Genomic DNA, 23,914 nt, shown 5'->3' with positions numbered 1-23,914 from the left:
AATCCATTTTCAAAATTCTCATTTATTGTGACTGAAATCCATATATTTATTGATCAGCAAAAATTGTTTACTTTAAAAGCTTTTTTTTTTCCTCATTTGAATCGCCTACGGCATCTGACTCGCATCGTCTCAAACCGACTCTTATCCTAATATGGCGTTAACATCCTAGACTAACACTAGAGATATATAATACAAACGCAGAAAGAATAATTGAGGTCTAGGATACGCACTTTATGATTCGCTAAAATTCTCAAGTTATGCGGAAATGACATAGCGTTGTTATACAACGTAACCAAACAAGGTCATTCGTGAATAGTCACGTGACAAAGTTTGAAAGGGGTGATCACATCCAAAATCAGAGTCGTTGCAGCCTGCTGTCCTACAAAAAATGTATAATCATTAGAGAACTGTCGAATAAACGGCAAAGAAACATTCGAGCATGATGGAACACGTAAGCATAAGTCGCTTAACAAATTTTACAATGTCCTGCGTTACAGAGATGAAATAATGAAAACACCGAAATTTATGTCACGAAAAAAATATGTAACAACGAAAGAATTTTTTTTTATGATATACAGATTAATTTTGTATTGTTTTAGTGAGGGGGGGAGAACAGCGGACACGCCGAACATCAACGCACCAATAACAGCCCAGCCAAACCCCTTTCCCATATGGATCCCCCTCATCATAGGAAACAGGTTAGTGGCTATGCCTATTTTTTTTTATCATCATCGTCCGTGTTTTTATGCTTTCCGAAGAGTCGTTAGGAGGTTACAAACTTGCCAATTGCATGCATGTCTTCAAGGATGATGTTTTATTGAGCTAAACTGAACGCCATTTCTCGTTTTACCTGAGTAGCTGCTATACATCGTAGACAGTAATTGGATATGAGGCTGCTACTGTATATAATGAGAGTCGTATAGAAAGACCATTACCAGACGAGTGGAAATACATATCTGAGGCCTTTCTCCTGCAGTGGACTAGTTAAAGTTGAGCATATATATATGTATATATATATATATATATATATATATATATATATATATATAGAATGTAATAGATGGACATTAAGATTAACAGAATGGGACCCTAAAGATTGCAAACGAAGCTGGAGAAAGAAGAGAAAACGATGGATTGACGAGCTGAATAAATATGCGGGATAATGTAGACTGGCATATAAAGACTATATATAATCAGACGGGAGTGGAAAGACATATATGAAACCTTTGTCCTGCAGTGGATTAGTTAAAAGCTGAGTTTATATATATATATATATATATATATATATATATATATATATATATATATATATATTTATATATATATATATATATATATATATATATATATATATATATATATATATATATATATATATATATAACACAACAACGTATATGTGTGTTTTCCTTAGGCAAAACTAACTCTTTTATCCTTTCGGTCCCGTGAAACTAAAACTTTTGATGGACCTTAATACTTGTGGAGGTATAGATCAATTATTATTTTTCATTTTGTATTTCTTAAAGACTGCTGAGTTTAGCTCCGAAGTTGTCTGTTGTTTTCCGGAAATTAGCATGGTATTTTTGCACTTGGAGAATTGGTAAATGTAGTTGTGGTAGCTCTAGTCCTGCTAATTACCGCCCCATTTTCTTAACTCCTGTACTACCTAAAGTTTTTGAACTTTCCTAGTTAGAAATCTGGTTTTCTTACAATTTCCAATGCTTTACAGAAAATCCCAAGATTATAGTCAGGAAGTTCGTACATTGGCCTGGATATTAATGCTGCTTTAGACAGTATTTAATCCTGCGGCCCCTGTTTTTCAAACTCAATCAGTTTGGTGTAGGTGGGCATTTTCTTACCATCATTATTGAATTTTAAGTAATAGATGGCAAAGACTTGCTGTTTTGGGACAACAAAGTGAGTATACTATATACATAGGATATTCCAGTTAATATGTATTTTTATATTTCACATGCTAGCTATTTCAGTTAAGCGTATGACATATTTTTTTTACGGTGTGTATAGTTGCAAGAGCAATCTAACGACTTTTCTTCCCGGATGAGTATATTCTATAAATTTATTTTGAAGAAAAAAATAGTTTTACATAGCACATAATGGACAAATAATATTGAGAGAGAGAGAGAGAGAGAGAGAGAGAGAGAGAGAGAGAGAGAGAGAGAGAGAGAGAGAGAGAGAGAGGGGGGGGGGGGCTAAGGTTGGGATTTAAACGAAACAAAGTGGAGAACGAGGAGAATTTCTGGCACAATTGCTATTATGTTGTTGAGAGGATCTAGCTGCTCTAGCAAAACAAAATTAATATAATACTTAGCAACTGTTATTCTAATATACTTTATGAATATCACCTAAACGTTTGGATTTAGCTTGTAAAATATATTTCATAAAAAAACGCGTTTCTAAGCTTATTTGTTGCCTCTGACCGATTTTAGATTTGTTTACGCCTAGCTAAAATATTCAATAAATATAAACTTGGTAACTCGATTGATCGGCTCTCACAGAGCTGCCACCTGGTACCCATATATTCATTTACTTTCCGGTCGCTTAGCAAATATGACATCAATCTATAGCAACTTCTACTTCATTTACAGATTATCCAAAAATTTTAACTTGCATTAAGTTTTAAGAAGCAGTTGCAGTTATGTTAGTTTTTGTAATAGATCATACATTAGTAAATACTGCGACAATTTCCTTTTCTTTCGTGAATTGTTTGTAGAACTTGGTGTGACCAGATTTTTTTTTTCTGTAAAGGTGGGACATTTTTCACACACACACACACACACACACACACACACACACACACACACACACACATATATATATATATATATATATATATATATATATATATATATATATATATATATATATATATATATATATATATATATATATATATATAAAAGAATCAATCCAAACCCTTTTTTTTAATTACATTTAACATTCAAAACTTTCACTGGAATGACAAAATTAAACAAAATATCAATACTATTCCATTAATGAGGACAGTTTTGTTATTGAAGCACAAAAAAAAAGCGGAACAAAACTCACAAAAGTAAATTGAAAGCGGGACATCCGTTGAAAAAGCGGGACTCTGTTCACATTAAAAATATAACTGTATAAGCATATCATGATGCAACAATCAGTGAGATATGTTATAATGTAAACGGGATATTGTTCATATACAGGACGGGAGTTCGAGTCCCGCTCAGATTCTTAAGTGCAACCTTACCATCCTTGTGAGCTAAGGTTGGGGCGTTTGGTGGAGCCTATAGGTCTATCTGCTGAGTCATCAGCAGCCACTGCCTGACCCTCCCTGGTCCTAGCTTGGGTGGAGGGGAGGCTTTGGCGCTGATCATATAATATATGGTCAGTCTCTAGGGCATTGTCCTGATTGCTAGGGCAATGTCACTGTCCCTTGCCTCTGCCATTCATGAGCGACCTTTAAACCATCTTAATCACAGAGGAAGTTATGCAATGGTTTAATTTTGTTATGAACTTAGATATTATAATAATTGTTATTATTATTATTATTATTATTATTATTATTATTATTATTATTATTATTATTATTATTACTAGCCAAGTTACAACCTTCGTAAAAGCAGGAAGCTGTAAGCCCACGGGTTACAACAGGGAAAATAGCCCAGTGAGGAATAAGGAAACAAATAAACTGCATGAGAAGTTATGAATAATTTACATAGAATATTATAACACCAGTAACGACGTTAAAATAGATCTGTCATATATAAATTATGAAGAGACTTATTTCAACTTGTTCAACATACAACATTCGTTGCAAGTTTGAACTTCTGACGTTTCATCGATTCAACTATCTAATTATTATTATTATTATTATTATTATTATTATTATTAGCTAAGCTACAATCCTAGTTGGCAAAGCAGGATGCTATAAGCCCAAGAGCTCCAACAGGAAAAATAGCCCAGTGAAGAGAGGAAACAAGGAAATAAATAAACTACAAGAGAAGTAATGAACTGTTAAAATAAAATATTTTCAGAACATTACCATTAAAAAATCTTTAATCTTTCGTAGATAAAAAAAAGAGGAAGAGAAAACAGAACAGTGTGCCCGAGTGTACCCTCAAGTAAGAGAATTCTACCCAAAGACAATGGAAGACCTTGGTACAGAGATTATGACACTTCCCATGACTAGAGAACAATGGTTGGATTTTGGAATGTCCTTCTCCTGGAAGAGCTGCTTACAATTGTGTAAGTCTCTTCTACCCTTACCAAGAGGAAAGTAGCAATTGAACAATTACAGTGCAGTAGTTAACCTATTGAGCGATGAAGAATTGTTTGGTAATCTTAGTGTTGTCAAGTGTATGAGGACAGAGGAGAATGTGAAAATAATAGGCCAGACTATTCAGAGCATGCACAGGCAGAGGAAAAATGAGCCGTAACCATAGAGAGGGATCCATTGTTGTACTGTCTAGCCATTCAAAGGATCCAATAACTCTAGTGGTAGTATATCGACGGGTGGCTGATCCCTTGGCCAACCTGCTGCCTTGAAAGATCATTCCACGATTTGATCACAGCTGGTATAAAAGCTCTAGAATACTAAGTAGTATTAAGCTTTATAATAGCGAATCCATGACCTAGAATTAACTGAACACCTACTGAACACCTAGTACTATGTCAAGGATGTTACAGTCTGGGAAGAATAATAAATTTAATACACAGCAAGTTCCTGTCCAGCAATTAAGAAGAGAACTAGCAGCTGAAGACCAGGCGGGAGAACAGTACTGGAAATAAGGCAAAATGAAAAAATTAAAACACTTCTTCAGAATAGATTGATCACCGAAAATTTTGAAAGACTTTCTCAATAAGCCCTTTTTTTTTTTTTTCTTTTTGGTAGAATTGAGGAAGAAACTGTCTGAATGTGTTTCTCAAAAGTAAATTTGCAATCAAGAAATATGCCTAAAATTTTGGTAGAGTTGTTTATAGTTAAAGAAACATGATTAATGGTGAGCTCTGGATGTTAAGGAACCAACGTCCCCGACCTACTTACAATCGTACTTTTGAGTTTTGTTAGAGTTTAGCGTCCTGCTCCAAAATTTGCATCATCCACTTATATAAGCTAGATCTCTATTAAGGGATTCAGCAACCCCAGATCTACATTCAGGAGATGGAATTGATGCAAATAGAATAGCATCATCTGTATTTGCAACAAGTTTGTTTTCTGGGCCAAACCACATATCATGACTGTGTAAACTGTATAGTATGAAAAGTAATGGGCCAAGAACACTACCCTGAGGAACACCTGATATCACATTCTTATACTCACTGTGGCGCCCATCAACAACAACTCTTTGCATTCTATTACTTGAAAATTCAATAATGATGCTAAGAAAAGGCCAACCTGTTCCCAACTGTTTGAGTTTGAAAACAAGGGCCTTATGATTAACACGGTCAAAGGAAACACTAAAATCAAGGCCAATCATTTGAACCTCCTGATCATAATTAAGGGATGTTTGTACAACACTGGGAATTGTAAGAAAAGCATCACATGCCCCATGGCCTTTGTAAGTCATATTACAAACTAGGGAACACGCGGTTACCTTCAGCATACCTATTTAGATGTTTTGCCAAAAGACGTTCAAAAACTTTAGATAATATGGGAGTTATGGATATCGGCCGATAATTTACAGGGCTTGACTGAGCTACTGCAAACACATTTACCTAATGGAGTAACAATACCATTTCTCAAAAAAAAGGGCGTAAAGAACCTCTTCTTGATAACTTGCAGAAAATAACTGACAACTTAAGAGCTAAGAAATCGGCGGTCTTTATAAAAAAAAAGAAAAAAAAAAAGGAAAAATAGCATTAAGGTCTATCAAGATTGTTTTAATTTAACGGGATCGAAGAGCTGAACAGCCGGGCTGGGATTTTGTAATATTAGTTTATGAATTTAATTAATTTTGTGTGTTTTTTTCTCTGAAACATCTTCAAGGTCAGTTTTTTTTTTTTTTTTTTTTTTTGCAAGATTTTTTTTTTTCATGGATATCGGCCGATAATTTACAGGGCTTGACTGAGCTACTGCAAACACATTTACCTAATGGAGTAACAATACCATTTCTCAAAAAAAAGGGCGTAAAGAACCTCTTCTTGATAACTTGCAGAAAATAACTGACAACTTAAGACCTAAGAAATCGGCGGTCTTTATAAAAAAAAAAAAAAAAAAAAAAAAAAGGAAAAATAGCATCAAGGTCTATCAAGATTGTTTTAATTTAACGGGATCGAAGAGCTGAACAGCCGGGCTGGGATTTTGTAATATTAGTTTATGAATTTAATTAATTTTGTGTGTTTTTTTCTCTGAAACATCTTCAAGGTCAGTTTTTTTTTTTTGCAAGATTTTTTTTTTTTTTTTTTAATCAGGTGTTTTCAATCCAACGTCTTTTCAAAGAGGAAAATTCTTTCAACGTTGCAACGTCTTGCGTTTGATAAAAGATACTGGAAATTACTTGAGACTGATATGAACATTAGTTTTTAAGACTTACTTAAAATACCTTAAATATTGTACATCCACATCTTGTGGCTGTTCGGGCCTGTACGAGACCTTTTAGCTCTTGCACCATAAATGTCCTTCACTCATATCTCCTCTTTTATTCGAACGTTTTTGTGTGGTATTCAGTAGTAGATAATTAGTCTCTGCTAATCTTTAACATTATAATAATGATAATAATTTACTTCAGCTTCTATTTTAGTACGAAGTACAAATTACTAATAAGAAATACAATGTACAAATTACTAATAAGAAATACAATGTACAAATTACTAATGAGAAATACAATGTACAAATTACTAATGAGAAATACAATGTACAAATTACTAATGAGAAATACAATGTACAAATTACTAATAAGAAATACAATGTACAAATTACTAATGAGAAATACAATGTACAAATTACTAATAAGAAATACAATGCAGCGTTCCTTTATAAGAGGCCTAGAATTAAAACATTAATACAGTCCTAGTATTCATCTTCATCACTGTAATGTGTATCCATCCAGATAATACAATTATCGTCTTGACCCTCTCGTATATAACCACCCTTCTTCATAATGATTATATCAATAATTGATTTTCGCTATCCGTTCCTTTATTTTTCTCTATGGTATTCATTTACAATACAATTGTTAGTATTATTTCTTCGGTTGAATTTTCTATCCTGCATAGTGTATGGGTTCCATTATGTTGACCCATTTTATCAGACATTTTGTCTTTTGTCTATGATTTGCCTTTTTATTTTCTCTGTACATACTCGTGTACACATTGTTTTTATTATCATTATTATTGAGGTTGTTTTCAAGTATGATGAGACAATTTTTATTATTTTAACTCTATTATTATTATTATTATTATTATTATTATTATTATTATTATTATTATTATTATTATTATTATTATTGTTATTGACAATCAAAAGCACCAGTAGTGTTAAAATATATTATTGTACAATGGTAAAAAAAAATAATATATTTTAACACTACTGTGGCTTTTGATTGTCAATATTATAGCCTCGTTACGGAGGTTCCTTAGTTCATTATTATTATTATTATTATTATTATTATTATTATTATTATCTGCCTTACAGGATCTTCCATCAGGACGACATGGCCATCTCACCTAAAAATAGACTTTTCATATGTCAAAATCCGTTTATTATTCCTAGTTAAGCTACAACCCTAGTTGAAAAAGCAGGATGCTATTAGCCCAAGGGCTCCAACGGGAATAAATAGCCCAGCAAGGAAAGAAAATAAGGAAATAAAGTATATGAGAAGTAATGAACAAATGTAATATGATATTTTAAGAACAGCAACAACATTAAAATAGTTCTTATATATAAAAAACTATACAGAGCTAAATCCAGGACCAATGCGCCTTAGACTTCTCCAGTGTCGTCTAATGTCTTGCATTATTATTATTATTATCATTACTTGCTAAGCTACAACCCTAGTTGGAAAAGCAGGATGCTATAAACCCAGGGGCCCCAACAGGGAAAATAGCCCAGTGAGGAAAGGAAAAAAGGAAAAATAAAATATTTTAAGAATAGCAACAACATTAAAATAAAATTTCCTTTATAGACTATAAAAACCTTAACAAAACAAGAGAAAGATAAATTAGATAGAATAGCGTGCCCGAGTGTACCCTCAAGCAAGAGAACTCTAACCCAAGACAGTGGCACTACCCAAGATTAGAGAACAATGGTTTGATTTTGGAGTGTCCTTCTCCTAGAAGAGCTGCTTGCCATAGCTAAAGAGTCTCTCCTACCCTTACCAAGAGGAAAGTAGCCACTGAACAATTACAGTGCAGTAGTTAACCCCTTGGGTGAAGAAAAATTGTTTGGTAATATCAGTTTTGTCAGGTGTATGAAGAGAGGGGACACTGTAAAGAATATTCCAGACTATTCGGTGTATGTGTAGTCAAATGGAAAGTGAACCGTAACCAGAGATAAAGACTCAATGTAGTACTGTCTGGCCAGTCAAAGGACCCTATAACTCTCTAGTGGTAGTATCTCAACGGGTGGCTGGTGCCCTGGCCAACCTACTACCATATTCGTGGACTACGTTTCAATATTAGAGACCTTACAGTAGCCTCCAGACAATGTGATAATTTATTATGCTTAGAATTTTTGGTTTCTCAAATAAAGCACTCGTCTGAGCTGTAATTTTTTTTTTCTTTTTTAAAGAAGCCAATAATTTTGAAACGGATGCCATTCCTAAGCCAAGGGGAATGTTTCTTTAATAACTTCTTTAAAATTTGAGGTGTGATTCTTGATTGCAATTCAACTTATGAGAAACACGAATTGCACAAAAATGGCTTGTTGAGAAAGCCTTTTAAGATTTTCGGTGATCAATATATTCTGAAGAAATGTTTCAATTCTTTCATTCTGCCTCGCTTCAAGTATTGTTCTCCTGTCTGGTCTTCAGCTGCTAATTCTATTGCGGTCTATTCAATTCCTGATGCCTTACCTTTGTATTATTAATCTCTAGTAGCGTCTTTGTTAGTTCTTGATGCATGTCGCAAAAGACTTTTAATAATTTTGACCATCCTTTGCATTCGGATCTTCTAGACGTATCATCCTGTACGTAGCACTAGGAATTTTTGAAGTTTTATTCCAACTGTGACCAGATTGTGGAATGATCTTCCTAATCAGGCTGTTGAATCGGTGGAACTTCATTAGCTCAAATTTGCAACGATTTTTTTTAATGGTGAACAGGTTGACATCAGTCTCTCTTCATAGTTTATATATAACATATTTATTTTAACACTGTTACTGATTTTAAGATATTTCATATCCTTTATTTATTACTTCTTATATTTTGTCTATTTATTTCTATATTTCTTTTCCTCACTGGACCAATTTTCCCTCTTGGAGCACCTGGGGTTGTAGAATCCCGCTTTTCCAACTATGATCGTAGCTTAGCTAATAATAATAATAATAATAATAATAATAATAATAATAATAATAAAAATAATAATAATATCTTGTTCCGATTTCCACCTTCAGGTTAAAAGAAAATCCTTTCATAAAGAAAAATAATCCATTGGTCTGACTGAATTACTTTTTTTTTATTAATAACTTATAAAAACAATCCATTATTACTTTTATTAAATTCCTTTATTATTATTATTATTATTGTTATTATTATTATTATTATTATTATTATTATTATTATTATTATTATCTGCCTTACAGGATCTTCCATCAGGACGACATGGCTATCTCACCTAAAAATAGACTTTTCATATGTCAAAATCCGTTTATTATTCCTAGTTAAGCTACAACCCTAGTTGAAAAAGCAGGATGCTATTAGCCCAAGGGCTCCAACAGGAACTAATAGCCCAGCGAGGAAAGAAAATAAGGAAATAAAGTATATGAGAAGTAATGAACAAATAAAATATGATATTTTAAGAACAGCAACAACATTAAAATAGTTCTTACTCATATAAACTATACCGAGCTAAATCCTGGACCAATGCGCCTTAGACTTCTCCAGTGTCGTCTAATGTCTTGCAATATTATTATTATTATTATTACTTGCTAAGCTACAACCCTAGTTGGAAAAGCAGGATGCTATAAGCCCAGGGGCCCCAACAGGGAAAATAGCCCAGTGAGGAAAGGAAAAAAGGAAAAATAAAATATTTTAAGAATAGCAACAACATTAAAATAAATATTTCCTTTATAGACTATAAAAACTTTAACAAAACAAGAGAAAGATGAATTAGATAGAATAGCGTGTACGAGTGTACCCTCAAGCATGAGAACTCTCACCCAAGACAGTGGAAGACCATGGTACAGAGGCTATGACACTACCCAAGATTAGAGAACACTGGTTTGATTTTGGAGTGTCCTTCTCCTAGAAGAGCTGCTTACCATTGCTAAAGTCTCTTCTACCCTTACCAATAGGAAAGTAGCCACTGAACAGTTACAGTACAGTAGTTAACCCCTTGGGTGAAGAAAAATTGTTTGGTAATATCAGTTTTGTCAGGTGTATGAAGAAAGGGGATACTCTGTAAAGAATATTCCTGACTATTAGATGTATGCGTAGGCAAATGGAAAGTGAACCGTAACCAGAGATAAAGACCCAATTTAGTACTGTCTGGCCAGTCAAAGGACCCTATAACTCTCTAGTGGTAGTATCTCAACGGGTGGCTGGTGCCCTGGCCAACCTACTACCATATTCGTGGACTGTGTCAATATTAGAGACCTTACAGTAGCTTCCAGACAATGTGATAATTTATTATGTTTAGAATCTTTGGTTTCTCAAATAATAAAGCACTCGTCTGAGCTGTATTTTTTTTTTTTTTTTTTTTTGAAACGGATGCCATTCCTAAGCCAAGGGGAATGTTTCTTTAATAACTTCTTTAAAATTTGAGGTGTGATTCTTGATTGCAATTTAACTTATGAGGAACACGAATTGCACTAACATGGCTTATTGTGAAAGCCTTTTAAGATTTTCGGTGATCAATATATTCTAAAGAAATTTTTTAATTCTTTCATTCTGCCTCGTTTCAAGTATTGTTCTCCTGTCTGGTCTTCAGCTGCTTATTCTCATCTCAATATGCTGGAAAAAATTGCAGTCTATTCAATTCTTGATTTCTTACCTTGATATAAATCTCTGGCAGCGTCTTTGTTAGTTCTTGATACATGTCGCAAAATATTTTTAATCATTTTGACCATCCTTTGCATTCGGATCTTCTAGAGTCTAGACGTATCATCCTGTACGTAGTACTAGGAATTTTTGAAGTTTTATTCCAACTGTGACCAGATTGTGGAATGATCTTCCTAATCAGGCAGTTGAATCGGTGGAACTTCATCAGCTGAATTTTGCAATATTTTTTTTATGGTGAACAGGTTGACATCAGTCTCTCTTCATAGTTTATATATGACATATCTATTTTAACACTGTTATTGATTTTAAGATATTTTATCCTTTATTTATTGCTTCTTATATTTTGTCTATTTATTTCTATATTTCTTTTCCTCACTGGACCAATTTTCCCTCTTGGAGCACCTGGGGTTGTAGAATCCTGCTTTTCCAACTATGATCGTAGCTTAGCTAATAATAATAATAATAATAATAATAATAATAATAATAATAATAATATCTTGTTCCGATTTCCACCTTCAGCTAAAAAGAAAATCCTTTCATAGTGAAAAATAATCCATTGGTCTGACTGAATTACTTTTTTTTATTAATAACCTATAAAAACAATCCGTTATTACTTTTATTAAATTCCTTTATTATTATTATTATTATTATTATTATTATTACTACTACTTGCTAAGCTGTAACCCTAGTTAGAAAAGCAGGACGCTATAAGCTCAAGGGCTCCAGCAGGAAAATAGTCCAGTGAGGAAAGGAAATGAGGAAAAACTACAACAGAAATTTAAGAACAAAAATATCATTATAATACACCTTTCATATATAAACTATGAAAATTTCAACAAAACAAAAGAAAGAAAAATAAGATTGAATAGTGTGCCTGAGTGTACCCTCAAGCAAGAGATCTCTGACCCAAGATAGTGGAAGACCATGGTACAGAGGCTGTGACATTACCCAAGACTAGAGAACAATGGTTTGATTTTGGACCTTCTCCTAGAAGATCTGCTTACCATAGCCAGAGTCTCTTCTACTCTTACCAAGAGGATAGTAGCCACTGAACAATCATATGGCAGTAATTAACCTCCTAAGATAAGGAGAATTGTTTGGTAGTTTCAGTGTTGTCAAGTATATGAGGAAAGAGGGGAACGTGTAAATAGGCCAGACTATTCTGTGTTTCTGTCGGCAAAGATGAAATGAGCCGTAAACAGAGAGAGAGAGAGAGAGATCCAATGTAGTACTGTCTGGCCAGTCAAAGGACCCAATAACCCCAGCGGTAGTATCTCAACGGTTGGCTGATGCCTTGGCCAACCTCTACATACAGACACACACACACAGACATATATATATATATATATTGCGATTCACAAACTTTATTTCTTGACGTCAATAATGCCACTCGTTTTACTGGACAAGAGATAGAGAGAAGAGTGGGGGGGGGGGGGGGGGGGTTATTCTGCTTAGAAGATAAGGAGCCACTCGACTTGGGCAACAGGTGGAGATGGTACTCTGATTCAATGTAGAAGACTAATGTACAAATATTTCTACCTGAAAAATCTGGAGATGTCTCCAGAGGCACAATTACAGTATATGAACGCGTCATTGTACACACACACATTATATATATATATATATATATATATATATATATATATATATATATATATATATATATATATATGTGTGTGTGTGTGTGTGTGTGTGCATACCATCAAATGCGTTTTACTCCTCTAGAGAAGGTGACAATTAGTTCGTTCGTTTTAAATAATTCCAACTTGTGTAAAATCAGGGTGACCAATGGCAATGGCTGAAATTTCCCCCGCTACCATAACCATTTTTTCCTGAAGGGCACCGGAGGCTAAAACCCAAGTGATATACAAGTAATTGTTGTGTTGGGTACGTTGGTGGACCGGGTGTGGTTTACCTTGAGCATCTACGCCTTCGAAATGCGTTAATTAATCTTCTCTTAGTAACGGAGGTGTCACATTTGAGACCATCTACTAGTATTGCAAGGTATGAATCATTAGTAACCTACCTATGTGTAATTGAAATAACAAAATTCCGCGACTTCATATTGTAATCGATGACGGCTTTTTTATACTTGTGTATCGTGGAGGCAGACGTTAGATGTCACTGACTATGGTCCCTGATGGCAACGTCCTGAATAGGCCTAACGTGAAACCGGTATGCTTTTTAAAACGCAGGCTATCATTTCACGGACATACATAAAGATATATTTTAGAAACTTCAGTAATCGATATTTTAAATGTATAATTAGATCTTTCACTACATATTTTGTTCTGGTATAACTACAGATGCGTGTGGACATCAAACATTAGTCTCCCCAGAATGTTATGAAATATAGTGTGGATGTCTGGCGTTGCCACTTCTCGCTTATTTCATAATTTAAATCCCACTCAATGTGGTAATCTATCCGAGATTTGGCAACAATGTTTTCCTATTGTAAGTGTGATTTAATGAATGAAATGGGTGAAATGTGGCAACTCAAGAACGTTGACTTCACGTGTCATTAGCCTTAGAATGTGCCACAATAAAATAAATAAACAATAAAAATAAACTTTCTGTAAAATCTTATTATCAGTATCAAACTATCAACCTTAGAAATAGAGTAAAAGACGACGAGAAGTGTGTCACTGAGGACGTTGTGTAGGGAAACTGAACTCCCGAGCAAATTAAAGGCACTGGTTGGAAAGAGAGTATCGACGAGGAACACAACCGGCCCTGTGCACGGTCTATAGATACAGGTGCTGTTTAAAAAATGGCCCCTAGCAGATGGGTCTACTCTGCGTGTTTTTACTCAACGTTTTCTATCACAGACCTCTGCGTTTGCGTACGTTGCATTCGAATATAATTATCGACCCGATCTTTCTCTTTCTCTCTCAACTTAGGCACCACTCTCGTCTGGCAGCAATACTCCGGCGAGAATAAGAATATCAGGACCTTGTGTGTGTGTGGTGTGTTGGAGAGAAGAGATCAGTGCTCACTCGAAATGCACATCATTTAAAATGAAAAAGAAAACATGCCCTGGCTTCGATGAGATAATACCCAGCCAACTGGAGTGAAAACATTCATAAGATAAGATTACATTATATTTCTAATCTTCTAGTGAATGCCATTTCTCTGTTCTAATTTACTTCGTTAGTGTAATTCGTATTCTCGTTACTAGTACGTTTTATGTGGCGGCTATAGACCTTGGTTTAACTGATCGGTGAGTGTGTGACATCAGTCGTCTTCATGCACAGTCAGTGGCCTCAAGATATAAGTTACCAGCGGCCAGTCGGCTACAGAACCTGCTCCTGGTAGCACCCAGCTACGACTCGAGGAGTCTCTCACGGACCACTGTCTAAAGGCAAGCAGTGTGTATTGATCAAGGCGTTCTTTAGGCCGGCTATGAGAGGAGAATCTGTTTTCAGTTCAAATAGGCTCAGGAATAGCACTGTTGTCTCTTACAGGTGCAGTACATGGAAACATTTTATTTTCCTATTTCTGAAGTAGATGCATGGTTGCAGAAATTAACTTTTGTTTTAGAAGTGAATAAGTTAGGGTAATATTTTTTTTTTAGCATTGTGATAAGTTATGTATATATTCGTTTATTATTATCGTAAATAGAATGTTTGAGGATTACCCTTAGTACATTTCCAAATCATATGAAAAAATAAAGGAATTCCATTTTCAATTTAAAATGGATTTAACAAGACAAGGAGAAATGTCTCCTCTGTTAAAGAAATGAAAATTATAGAACACATTTTTTCTACAAGTTTTATCACTGTGATTGAATTATTTTCATTAATGTGAAGGTTCGCATTTGATTACAAAGAGACAGTGATTATATATTGCCCCTTGTCGTCTGTTTAATAAGTTTATTTATTTGTTCGTTTGTGAGCAACTTTACACAAAAACTACTGTACCGATTTTTACTAAACTTAGTCATGCTGAGTATGATAAGGATGAATCAGTAATATTTTGGATTAAGTACAATGAAGTACAAATACGTAGCATTACTTTGAAAATAATTGCAATGTTAATTAAATAGCAACTATTTTGTTTGTTTATTTTTTTGTTTGTCAACATTACTTGCTTACTTACTTGTTTACTTGTTTTGGGTTTAAATCCAACCCTCCACTGAAGTCGAGTGAACTACTTCTCGGGCGGGTCCATATTAATCATCTAACGAAACATTTTCATTATAACTTATACAATTCTTTGATTGTAGCATCTTCCAAATCATATGATCTTGTGAAAAGTAATGTCCTTAGTTTCTTCTTAAATTCAATTGCTCCCTTTAGGTCCTTCATTTCAGTTGACAGTTTATTATAAAGTCTAGGCGCACAGTAGCTAAAAGCCCTTTCACAAAAACTAATGAACCAATTTTAACGAAACTTGTTAAACACGAGGGGTATGACCCAAGGACAAATCCATTAGGGTTTGAAGAAAATGCATCGAAGTACAAGTCACAGTGGAGTTAAGAGTTAGACTGATTGTCGTGGCGAAGGCAGCATGCTCTCTACTGACTGCCCCTCTAGTTTTTAATATGATTTAATTTCTATGAGGCTTTCCCACTGGAAATTAAGAAAATCTTAATGAAATTTCCCACGGAGTTTGAAGAGAGACAACTGTTGGTGTGTTAGGTTAATGTTTATATGTTTATAGCAAAATAGTCATGTCATGAATTGTGTTTGAAATTATCAAGATGTCAGGTAAAAAGGAAAAAAAGAAGAAAAAAAAACGTGCGTAGAATTTCATTAAATGTCCTGTGTGCAGTATATGTTATTGTAAATTCATGCTATACCATATTTCTCAGTTATTACGAAGAAATTTTAAACGAAAACGGAAAAGAATTTATCCAAAAAAAAAAAAAAAAAACATACTCAACCACCGTAGTTAGTGTAAATGAAGTATCATACAAATACACAAACAAACAAACTAAAGCAATAACCCAAACATATACACTAAGATTGAAACAGAGGGTATGTCCTTTTGAAGATGTAATGACAGACGAAACCACTCCGGACTATACTGGACTATTCTAAAGCTTCTGTCTCCTTTAGGGACTTTTTACATTCAAATATCACGTGAGTTATAAACATATAAATATCTGTAGGCCTACACACTACGTATAGATTTTTTTAACAGCTGTTTTTCATAGTAGGGAGTTACTCCTGAAAAATAGATATTACCACAACCAAAATTTAACCTAATGTTGCAAAAGCATTTTCTCAACATATGCTATTTCATGTATCTACAAAGATGGCTCATTAGCAGCACGTCGTATACATACACTACGCTATTCACCCGTACCTTGTACACATTTTAAAGCTCGGTTATATTAAAGTCCTTCCTTTCCAACACACCCTTCACCCAACTATAACAACACTTTTAAAATCTTTCTTTCCTTCCGCCTCCACTCACTTCTGATATATAGTCTTTTAACTGACCTATTGTCCATTCATTCCAAATGACCAGACCATCTTAAAATGTTCCAATGCTTTTATTTTACCTACTTGTACATCTCCACATTTCACAACCCTTCAAATCTTCACATGTTTCATTTACCAAACACAGTTAATCTCAATATCAACCTTTTTTTATTTCAATATATTCAACCTTCGATTATATTTTCATATAATTGTTTCAACACACTTTTCCATTTTCTAGTTCATTTATTGTGAACAAACACACTCTTGTCCAAAACCCATTTTTGCAATAAACAAGACAGCTTCCGTCAACATATTCTGAAACACGAATTGTCTCCATCATAAAAAAGTTTGTCACCCTCAAGACCACATCTTTGTGATTGTTCATTGTAAACATACTTAATGATGTCTTTCTATAAATCATATTGTCTACTTTTCACAAAGGGCCATGTATGCCACAAAACATTTTTATTTTAGTTTTTTAAACTTTTCACATAACCCTGCCATACCAAAAACTTGACTCACACAACTCCTACACTTTATCCTATGTCAATCCTTTTCTCATATCTTTTTTCATATGAAAATCCTACCACACACCTGAACTGGTAAACTAGGTGACATTATGACCCAATAATTCTTAACATTGTTACTTTACCTTCGCTATTCTTCAATGAAACATTGATTCATTTCTAGTATTGCCTCAAAACTTTTACATCCAGAAAAATATAACTTAGTTTATAGAAAGTCACTCAATCATACTATCACCACAGAACAAAAGCATCTCGGTTCTAGCAAAAAAAAAAAAAAAAAAAAAAAAAAAAAAAAAAAAAAAAAAAAAAAAAAAACGCTCTTGTTACTGCCTCAACAATTACTTTTGCAGGCATTCTCGACCTTGCACTAACCTTTCTGATTCCCCTTTGATCACACACATACACACACGCACACATGCACACAGATTACCCAGACCTTATGCCCGGACGGGGGCTCTTGGACAGTCAAGCCATAGCCCCCAACCCTTCTGATCGAACCCCATATCTGGATCATACGTACTTTCTAATGAAAACGATTTTCCTACCACGCTCAAGATGTATTTTCCCTTCACTAGGAATCTTCCTAATACTAGACTCTACACCTTTCAGCTACTCCATTCAGTCCTCTTTGTCGTACTTATTCTAGTATAAACTGTAAACTGCTCTTTTTACCTTTGCCCCATTATGTGTTAAAACATCCTGCTTCCTTATTAAAAAAAAAAACCTGACTACCTATTTTGCACCACATTATATTCATGCACATTCAAAACTAAAATACTTGAAGTACATATATATATATATATATATATATATATATATATATATATATATATATATATATAAATGTGTGCGTGCGCGCCAAATTTATAAGTGTAATTTTCATATTTACTCACATGGACCCTTTATGGTAAAATCACGAGAGAGAGAGAGAGAGAGAGAGAGAGAGAGAGAGAGAGAGAGAGAGAGAGAGAGAGAGAGTCTAATACCCGCCCCTTATCTCTTTCTAGGAACTGTCCTGGTTCTCCTCAGCCATGGAAGGAGCGCCAGAAATAAATGAAAGCGTCTGTGTGGTACGGCCAGCGCTGACCGTCGAGCAGAGATATCACATATACAGTTATACACCGAAAAAAGCCTTGGGTAAGTACGAATGTGGATATCTCTTATCACACTTTGCTTTGGTGATATCCCCTTCCTCTCATTCCATTATCATCTGTTATAGTTACTAACGAAATGCCCATGCAATTTGAGTGCTTCCTTTAGTCCTCTTGTTTTGTTAAAGTTTTTTTTATAGTTTTTATAGGAAATATTTTTTTTTAATGTTACTATACTTAAAATATTTTACTTTTCTTTATTTCCTTTCCTCACTGGGCTGTTTTCCCTATTGGGACCCCTGGGCTTATAGCATCCTGCTTTTCCAACTAGGGTTGTAGCTTAGCATTTAATAATAATAATAATAATAATAATATATCACAATTGCCTTTTTTGTGGTTCCAAACATACTCTTGATCGTATTTACAACCATTTTTTTTTCGTCTTTCGCAAACACATTCAATTGATTCCACTGGTTTATGCAGTTTCTCTTCACTATCCTTAATCACCACAGTATCATCTAAAAACATCTGCCATTTCATACCCCGTCCTTGATTTCTCTTCTCTTACCATAGCTTCACAATTACATCAAATTACCATAGCTTCACAATTACATCAAATTATTATCTTTCTAACTTCTTCCATAATTTTCACACGGAAAGAGCCACTCTAGCTTTGTGCAATTATGAACTTCTTCCTATTCTGACACACGATTCGATCCCGTCATAACAACTCCTTTGTGGTTTCTACCACGCAGTTTGATACGCGATGTCTCAAATTAATTTACTGTTTATGGAGTCCTTCACACGTCACTGCGACCTTGTGTCTGAATGATTTAATAAATGATAATTGAATTTATGACAGCGAGTATCAAACCTCGCTGTGGAAACCGCACTGTGTGATCAAGGCCTTAGTTATTATTATTATTATTATTATTATTATTATTATTATTATTATTATTATTATTATTATTATCATCTAAGCTACAACCTTAGTTGGAAATCCTGGATGCTATAAGCCCAAGAGCTCCAACATGGAAAAATAGCCCAGTGAGGAAAATAGATAAGGGAATAAATAAAATATTATTATTATTATCATCTAAGCTACAACCTTAGTTGGAAATCCTGGATGCTATAAGCCCAAGAGCTCCAACAGGGAAAAATAGCCCAGTGAGGAAAATAGATAAGGGAATAAATAAAATATTATGAGAAGTAATGAATAAAGAATATAAAATATCTTCCGAAGTTCTTTCGATTCAACTACAATATGGTCACAGGGGGAATAAAAAATCTAGAATATTGTTTAGTGCTGAGCCTTATGATGGAGAAGGCAAGAGTGTTAGAATTAAATGCATTCCTACTACTGAACGTAAAAGGATAATCAGAATTATGAAAAATCTTATGCAACATTCATAAAGAATTAACTTAATGATGGTGGCAGAGATTAATACTATGATTAGGAATAAGAAATTTAAGACCACAAGTTTGTATCCAACAAATGATGATGACACTCAGCAGCTAAAGAACAGACAGAAGAACAATAGTCGAAACAAGGAAGAATGAAATCACTAAACTATTTCTTTAGAACAGATTGATCTCAGAAAATCTTCAAAGATTTTCTCAATAAGGCAATAAGTTCAATTGAGGAAGAAACTGTCCGAATGTGGTTCTCAAAAGTAAATTTGCAATCAAGAATCCCACCTAGACTTTTAAAGGAGTCGTGGGGAGATAAGGAATCGTTATCAATGCAGAGATATGGATGTTGAGGACCCAGTGTCCTCGACCTACTTACAATCGTACTTTGAGTTTTGTTAGGGTCAGCTTCATGCCCCATAACTTTCACCATGCACTAATTTTACATAGATCTCTATTAAGAGATTCAGCAACCCCAGATCTACATTCAGATGATATTGAGGCAAAGAGAGTAGCATCACCTGCATATGCAACGAGTTTCTTTTCTAGGTCAAACCACAAATCATGTGTATATGGTGTGAAATGCAATATGCCAGGAACATTACCAGATATTACATCCCTATACTCACTATAGTGCCAATCAACAACAACTCTCTGCAACCTGTTACTTAAAAATTCAGCAATGTTGCTAAGAAAAGACCCACCTAGGCCTACTTCCAAAGGGTTGAGATTTAAAACAAGGGCTTCAAAATTAACAATGTCAAAGACAGCAGTAAAATTACTGCCAATCATATGAACTGGGGTTAGAGTCAAGCTCAAGCCCGATAGTTTCTTGTAGATTCTGTAACCTCGATATCCTTTTGAGCTAAGTTTTGGGGGAGTCTCTAGGTTTACCCGATGAGTCATCACCAGCCATTGCTAGGCTCACCTTGGTCCTAGCTTGGGTGGCGAGGGGGCTTGACTGCTGATAATAATATGGTCGGTCTCTAGGGCATTGACATGCTAGTTAGGGTACTGTCAGTGTCCCTTCCCTATGCTATTCATGAGTGGTCTTTAAATCAAGGAATTTCTGTACAGTATTGAAATATGTAAGCAGGGCATCCCATGCTCGAAGGCGTTTGCGGAACCCAAATTGCAAATTAGAGGACAGATTATTACATTCACTATACCTATTTAGACGTTTTGCCAAAAGAAGTTCAACCATTTAGATATGGGAGTTAAGGAAGTTGGGCAGTGTTCAGGAGGGCTAGAACTACCACGAACACATTTACCTAATGGAGTGACATTACCAATTCTCCAACACGTGCAAAAAGACCCCTTTTTCTTGCTAACTTGGGGGAAAAGGACAGACCAGCCATTTCTCTTTATTTATAAACATCAACATAACTGTTTAAACGTTTCAAATAGAACAACTGGTCTACACACTTGACCTAGTGATCTTCCCTTATAATTTATTCCCCTCTTCGTCCTGATTTCTTGATAAAAATCTGACAGTACACTTTCTCTGACATACAAAATAATATTATAATGTTCACTGTAACCCGTCTCTTTATAAGTTTGCATGTATACATATGGATGTATATAGATGTATATATATATATATATATATATATTATATATATATATTACATATATATATATATATATATATATATATATATATATATATGGATATATATATATATATATATATATATATATATATATATATATATATATATATATATATATATGCATGCATCACGTGTAAGTTTTTATAAATGCTACTGTTGATATATTACTCTATATGTTTATATGTTACATATCGTATTTTTCTTGTAAAAACTGATAAACTTTTATAAGCAAAGACGAGATAAGATAATCACTGGACGTCACCTTCAACCTCACAAAAACTCATCACCAAAAAGGGAAGGGATTGGGCTAGTTGTAAGACAGGAAAAACTATAATCAGACTTTTTATGAAGGCACGAAATTTTTTTGGGGAAAATCTATAATGATTTAAAAGTCATAATATTATTACACCAACATTCCTGGGAATAAGGCCTTAGGGAAGAATATTTTTCAATTTACAGTCCAAAGAAGATACAGTACATATTCTAACTTAGCAAATACACGTAACATACATGCACGTATATGACGAACACGTGGTTTCTTTCATTTTACGAAAACACTTTGTTTTCCGTGGCCTCCGTGGAAAATTATTTTCGTCTTCAACGTAATTTATCAAATAGTTTCTTTGTTAATTTCTAAATATCTAAATTTATTCACAAATATTCGGATTTTCTAATTAAATTTCTATTTTGCTATTAATTATATTCAAGTATTTCTATTGTTCAATGTAAATTTAGCTATGATGAATGCCTGAATAAATGGCTGAAATTGCAGTAAAATTATAAAAGAACAAACAACATGGAAAACACTTTCGTTTTCACCCTACGAAGATTAAGAGTTGTGAGATAACATAAATAGATATTGATAGTTACATGCGTCATAGACCGTGCATAAGATAATACCGCTAGAGAGTTATTGGGTCCTTTGACTGGCCAGATGGACCCTTCTCTGGTTACGGCTTTTTTTCCCTTTGCATACACATACAAAGAATAGTCTGGCTTCTTCTTTATATATTCTCCTCTATCCTCATACACATAACAACACTAAGATGAAAGAAAATTTCTTGATCACTCAAGGTAGTAGGTTGGCCAGGGCACCAGCCGTCCGTTGAGATACTACTGCTGGAGAGTTATGGGGTCCTTTGACTGGCCAGACAGTACTACATAGGACCTTTCTTTCTGGTTACGGTTCTTTCCCTTTGCCTACACAGACACTGAATAGCCTATTCTTTACAGATTCTCCTCTGTCCTCATACACCTGACAATACTGAGATTGCCAAACAATTCTTCTTATTTCAAGAGGTTAACTACTGCACTGTAATAGTTCAGTGGCTACCTTCCTCTTGGTAAGGGTAGAAGAGACTCTTCAGCTATGGTAAGCAGCTCTTCTAGGAGGACACTCCAAAATCAAACCCTTGTTCTCTAGTCTTGGGTAGTGCCATAGCCTCTGTACCATGGTCTTCCACTGTCTTGGGTTAGAGTTCTCTTGCTTGAGGGTTCACTCGGGCACACTGTTCTATCTAGTTTCTCTTACTATTGTTTTGTTAAAGTTTTTATAGTTTATTTAGGAAATATTTATTTTAATGTTGTTACTATTCTTAAAATATTTTATTTTTCCATAGTTCCTTTCCTCACTGGGCTATTTTTCCTGTTGGGGCCCCTGGGCTTATAACATCCTGCTTTTCCAACTAGGATTGTAGCTTAGCATTTAATAATAATAATAATAATAATAATAATAATAATAATAATAATAATTGTTCAGTTACTACTTACCCCGGTATAAGAGATTCTTTAGCTATGGTAAGCAGCTCTTCTAGGAGAAGGACACTCCAAAATCAAGCCATTGTTCTCTAGTCTTGGGTAGCGCCATAGGCTCTGTACCATGGTCTTCCACTGTTTTGGGTTAGAGTTCTCTTGCTTGAGGGTACACTTAGCCACACTATCTGATTCCTTATTTCCTTTCTTTACTGGGTTATTTTCCCCGTTGGAGCCCTTTGGGTTGTCGCATCCTGCTTTTCTAACTAGGGTAATAGCTTAAATAGTAATAATGTATATATATGTATATATATATATATATATATATATATATATATGTGTGTGTGTGTGTGTGTTTGTGTATATATATATGTATATATATACAATATATATACATATCTGGTAATTGTTTACAACACCACGCTCTCCATTTACTCCAAGATGATGCAATCCTGCAGTTCTCATCTTCTTGCACAGTAATTAGGTGGTTATATAAATTCTGGGAAAGCAATAACTAGCAAGATAGAGGGAAGGGGTTATAAAAAGAAAATAGCTCGGTTTCCTCACTAAACGATTTGGAACTGACATATCAACATAGTCAAGCAAACAGAATTGGTGATGCCACCGTACATAAACAGTAGTTCGTGATGCCAGCGTACATTTGATATACTGTATATTTAAAATATACTTAATTAAAAATGGATTAATTACTCAAAAGTGTCCAAAAGTGTCCATAAAATATGCAAGTTACAAATGGCGACACTTTTGAGTAATCACTCAATTTTTTATTAAGTATATTTTGAATATACAGTATATCAAATGTACGCTAGCATCACGAACTTCTGTTTATGTACGCTGACATCACGAATTCTGTTTCGTTGACTATGTTGACATGTCAGTTCCAAGTCGTTTGGTGGGGAAACCGAGCTATTTTCT

General features: G+C 34.3%; 1 protein-coding gene across 1 annotated transcript in view; it reads left to right on the top strand.

Moving 5' to 3' along the window:
• Positions 1 to 621: 621 nt before the first annotated feature.
• The window catches only part of LOC137624777 (prestin-like), a 58,906-nt gene continuing 35,613 nt past the window's right edge, over positions 622 to 23,914 (top strand). The window contains exons 1-2 of the mRNA XM_068355728.1: positions 622 to 698; positions 18,120 to 18,249. Coding sequence (XP_068211829.1) covers positions 672 to 698; positions 18,120 to 18,249 — 157 coding nt within the window. The 5' untranslated portion in view covers positions 622 to 671. The remainder of the gene's footprint in view (positions 699 to 18,119; positions 18,250 to 23,914) is intronic.

Source organism: Palaemon carinicauda, chromosome 31, assembly GCF_036898095.1.
Source record: "Palaemon carinicauda isolate YSFRI2023 chromosome 31, ASM3689809v2, whole genome shotgun sequence".
Lineage (NCBI taxonomy): Eukaryota > Metazoa > Arthropoda > Malacostraca > Decapoda > Palaemonidae > Palaemon > Palaemon carinicauda.
This window is presented reverse-complemented; position numbering and strand designations above follow the sequence as displayed.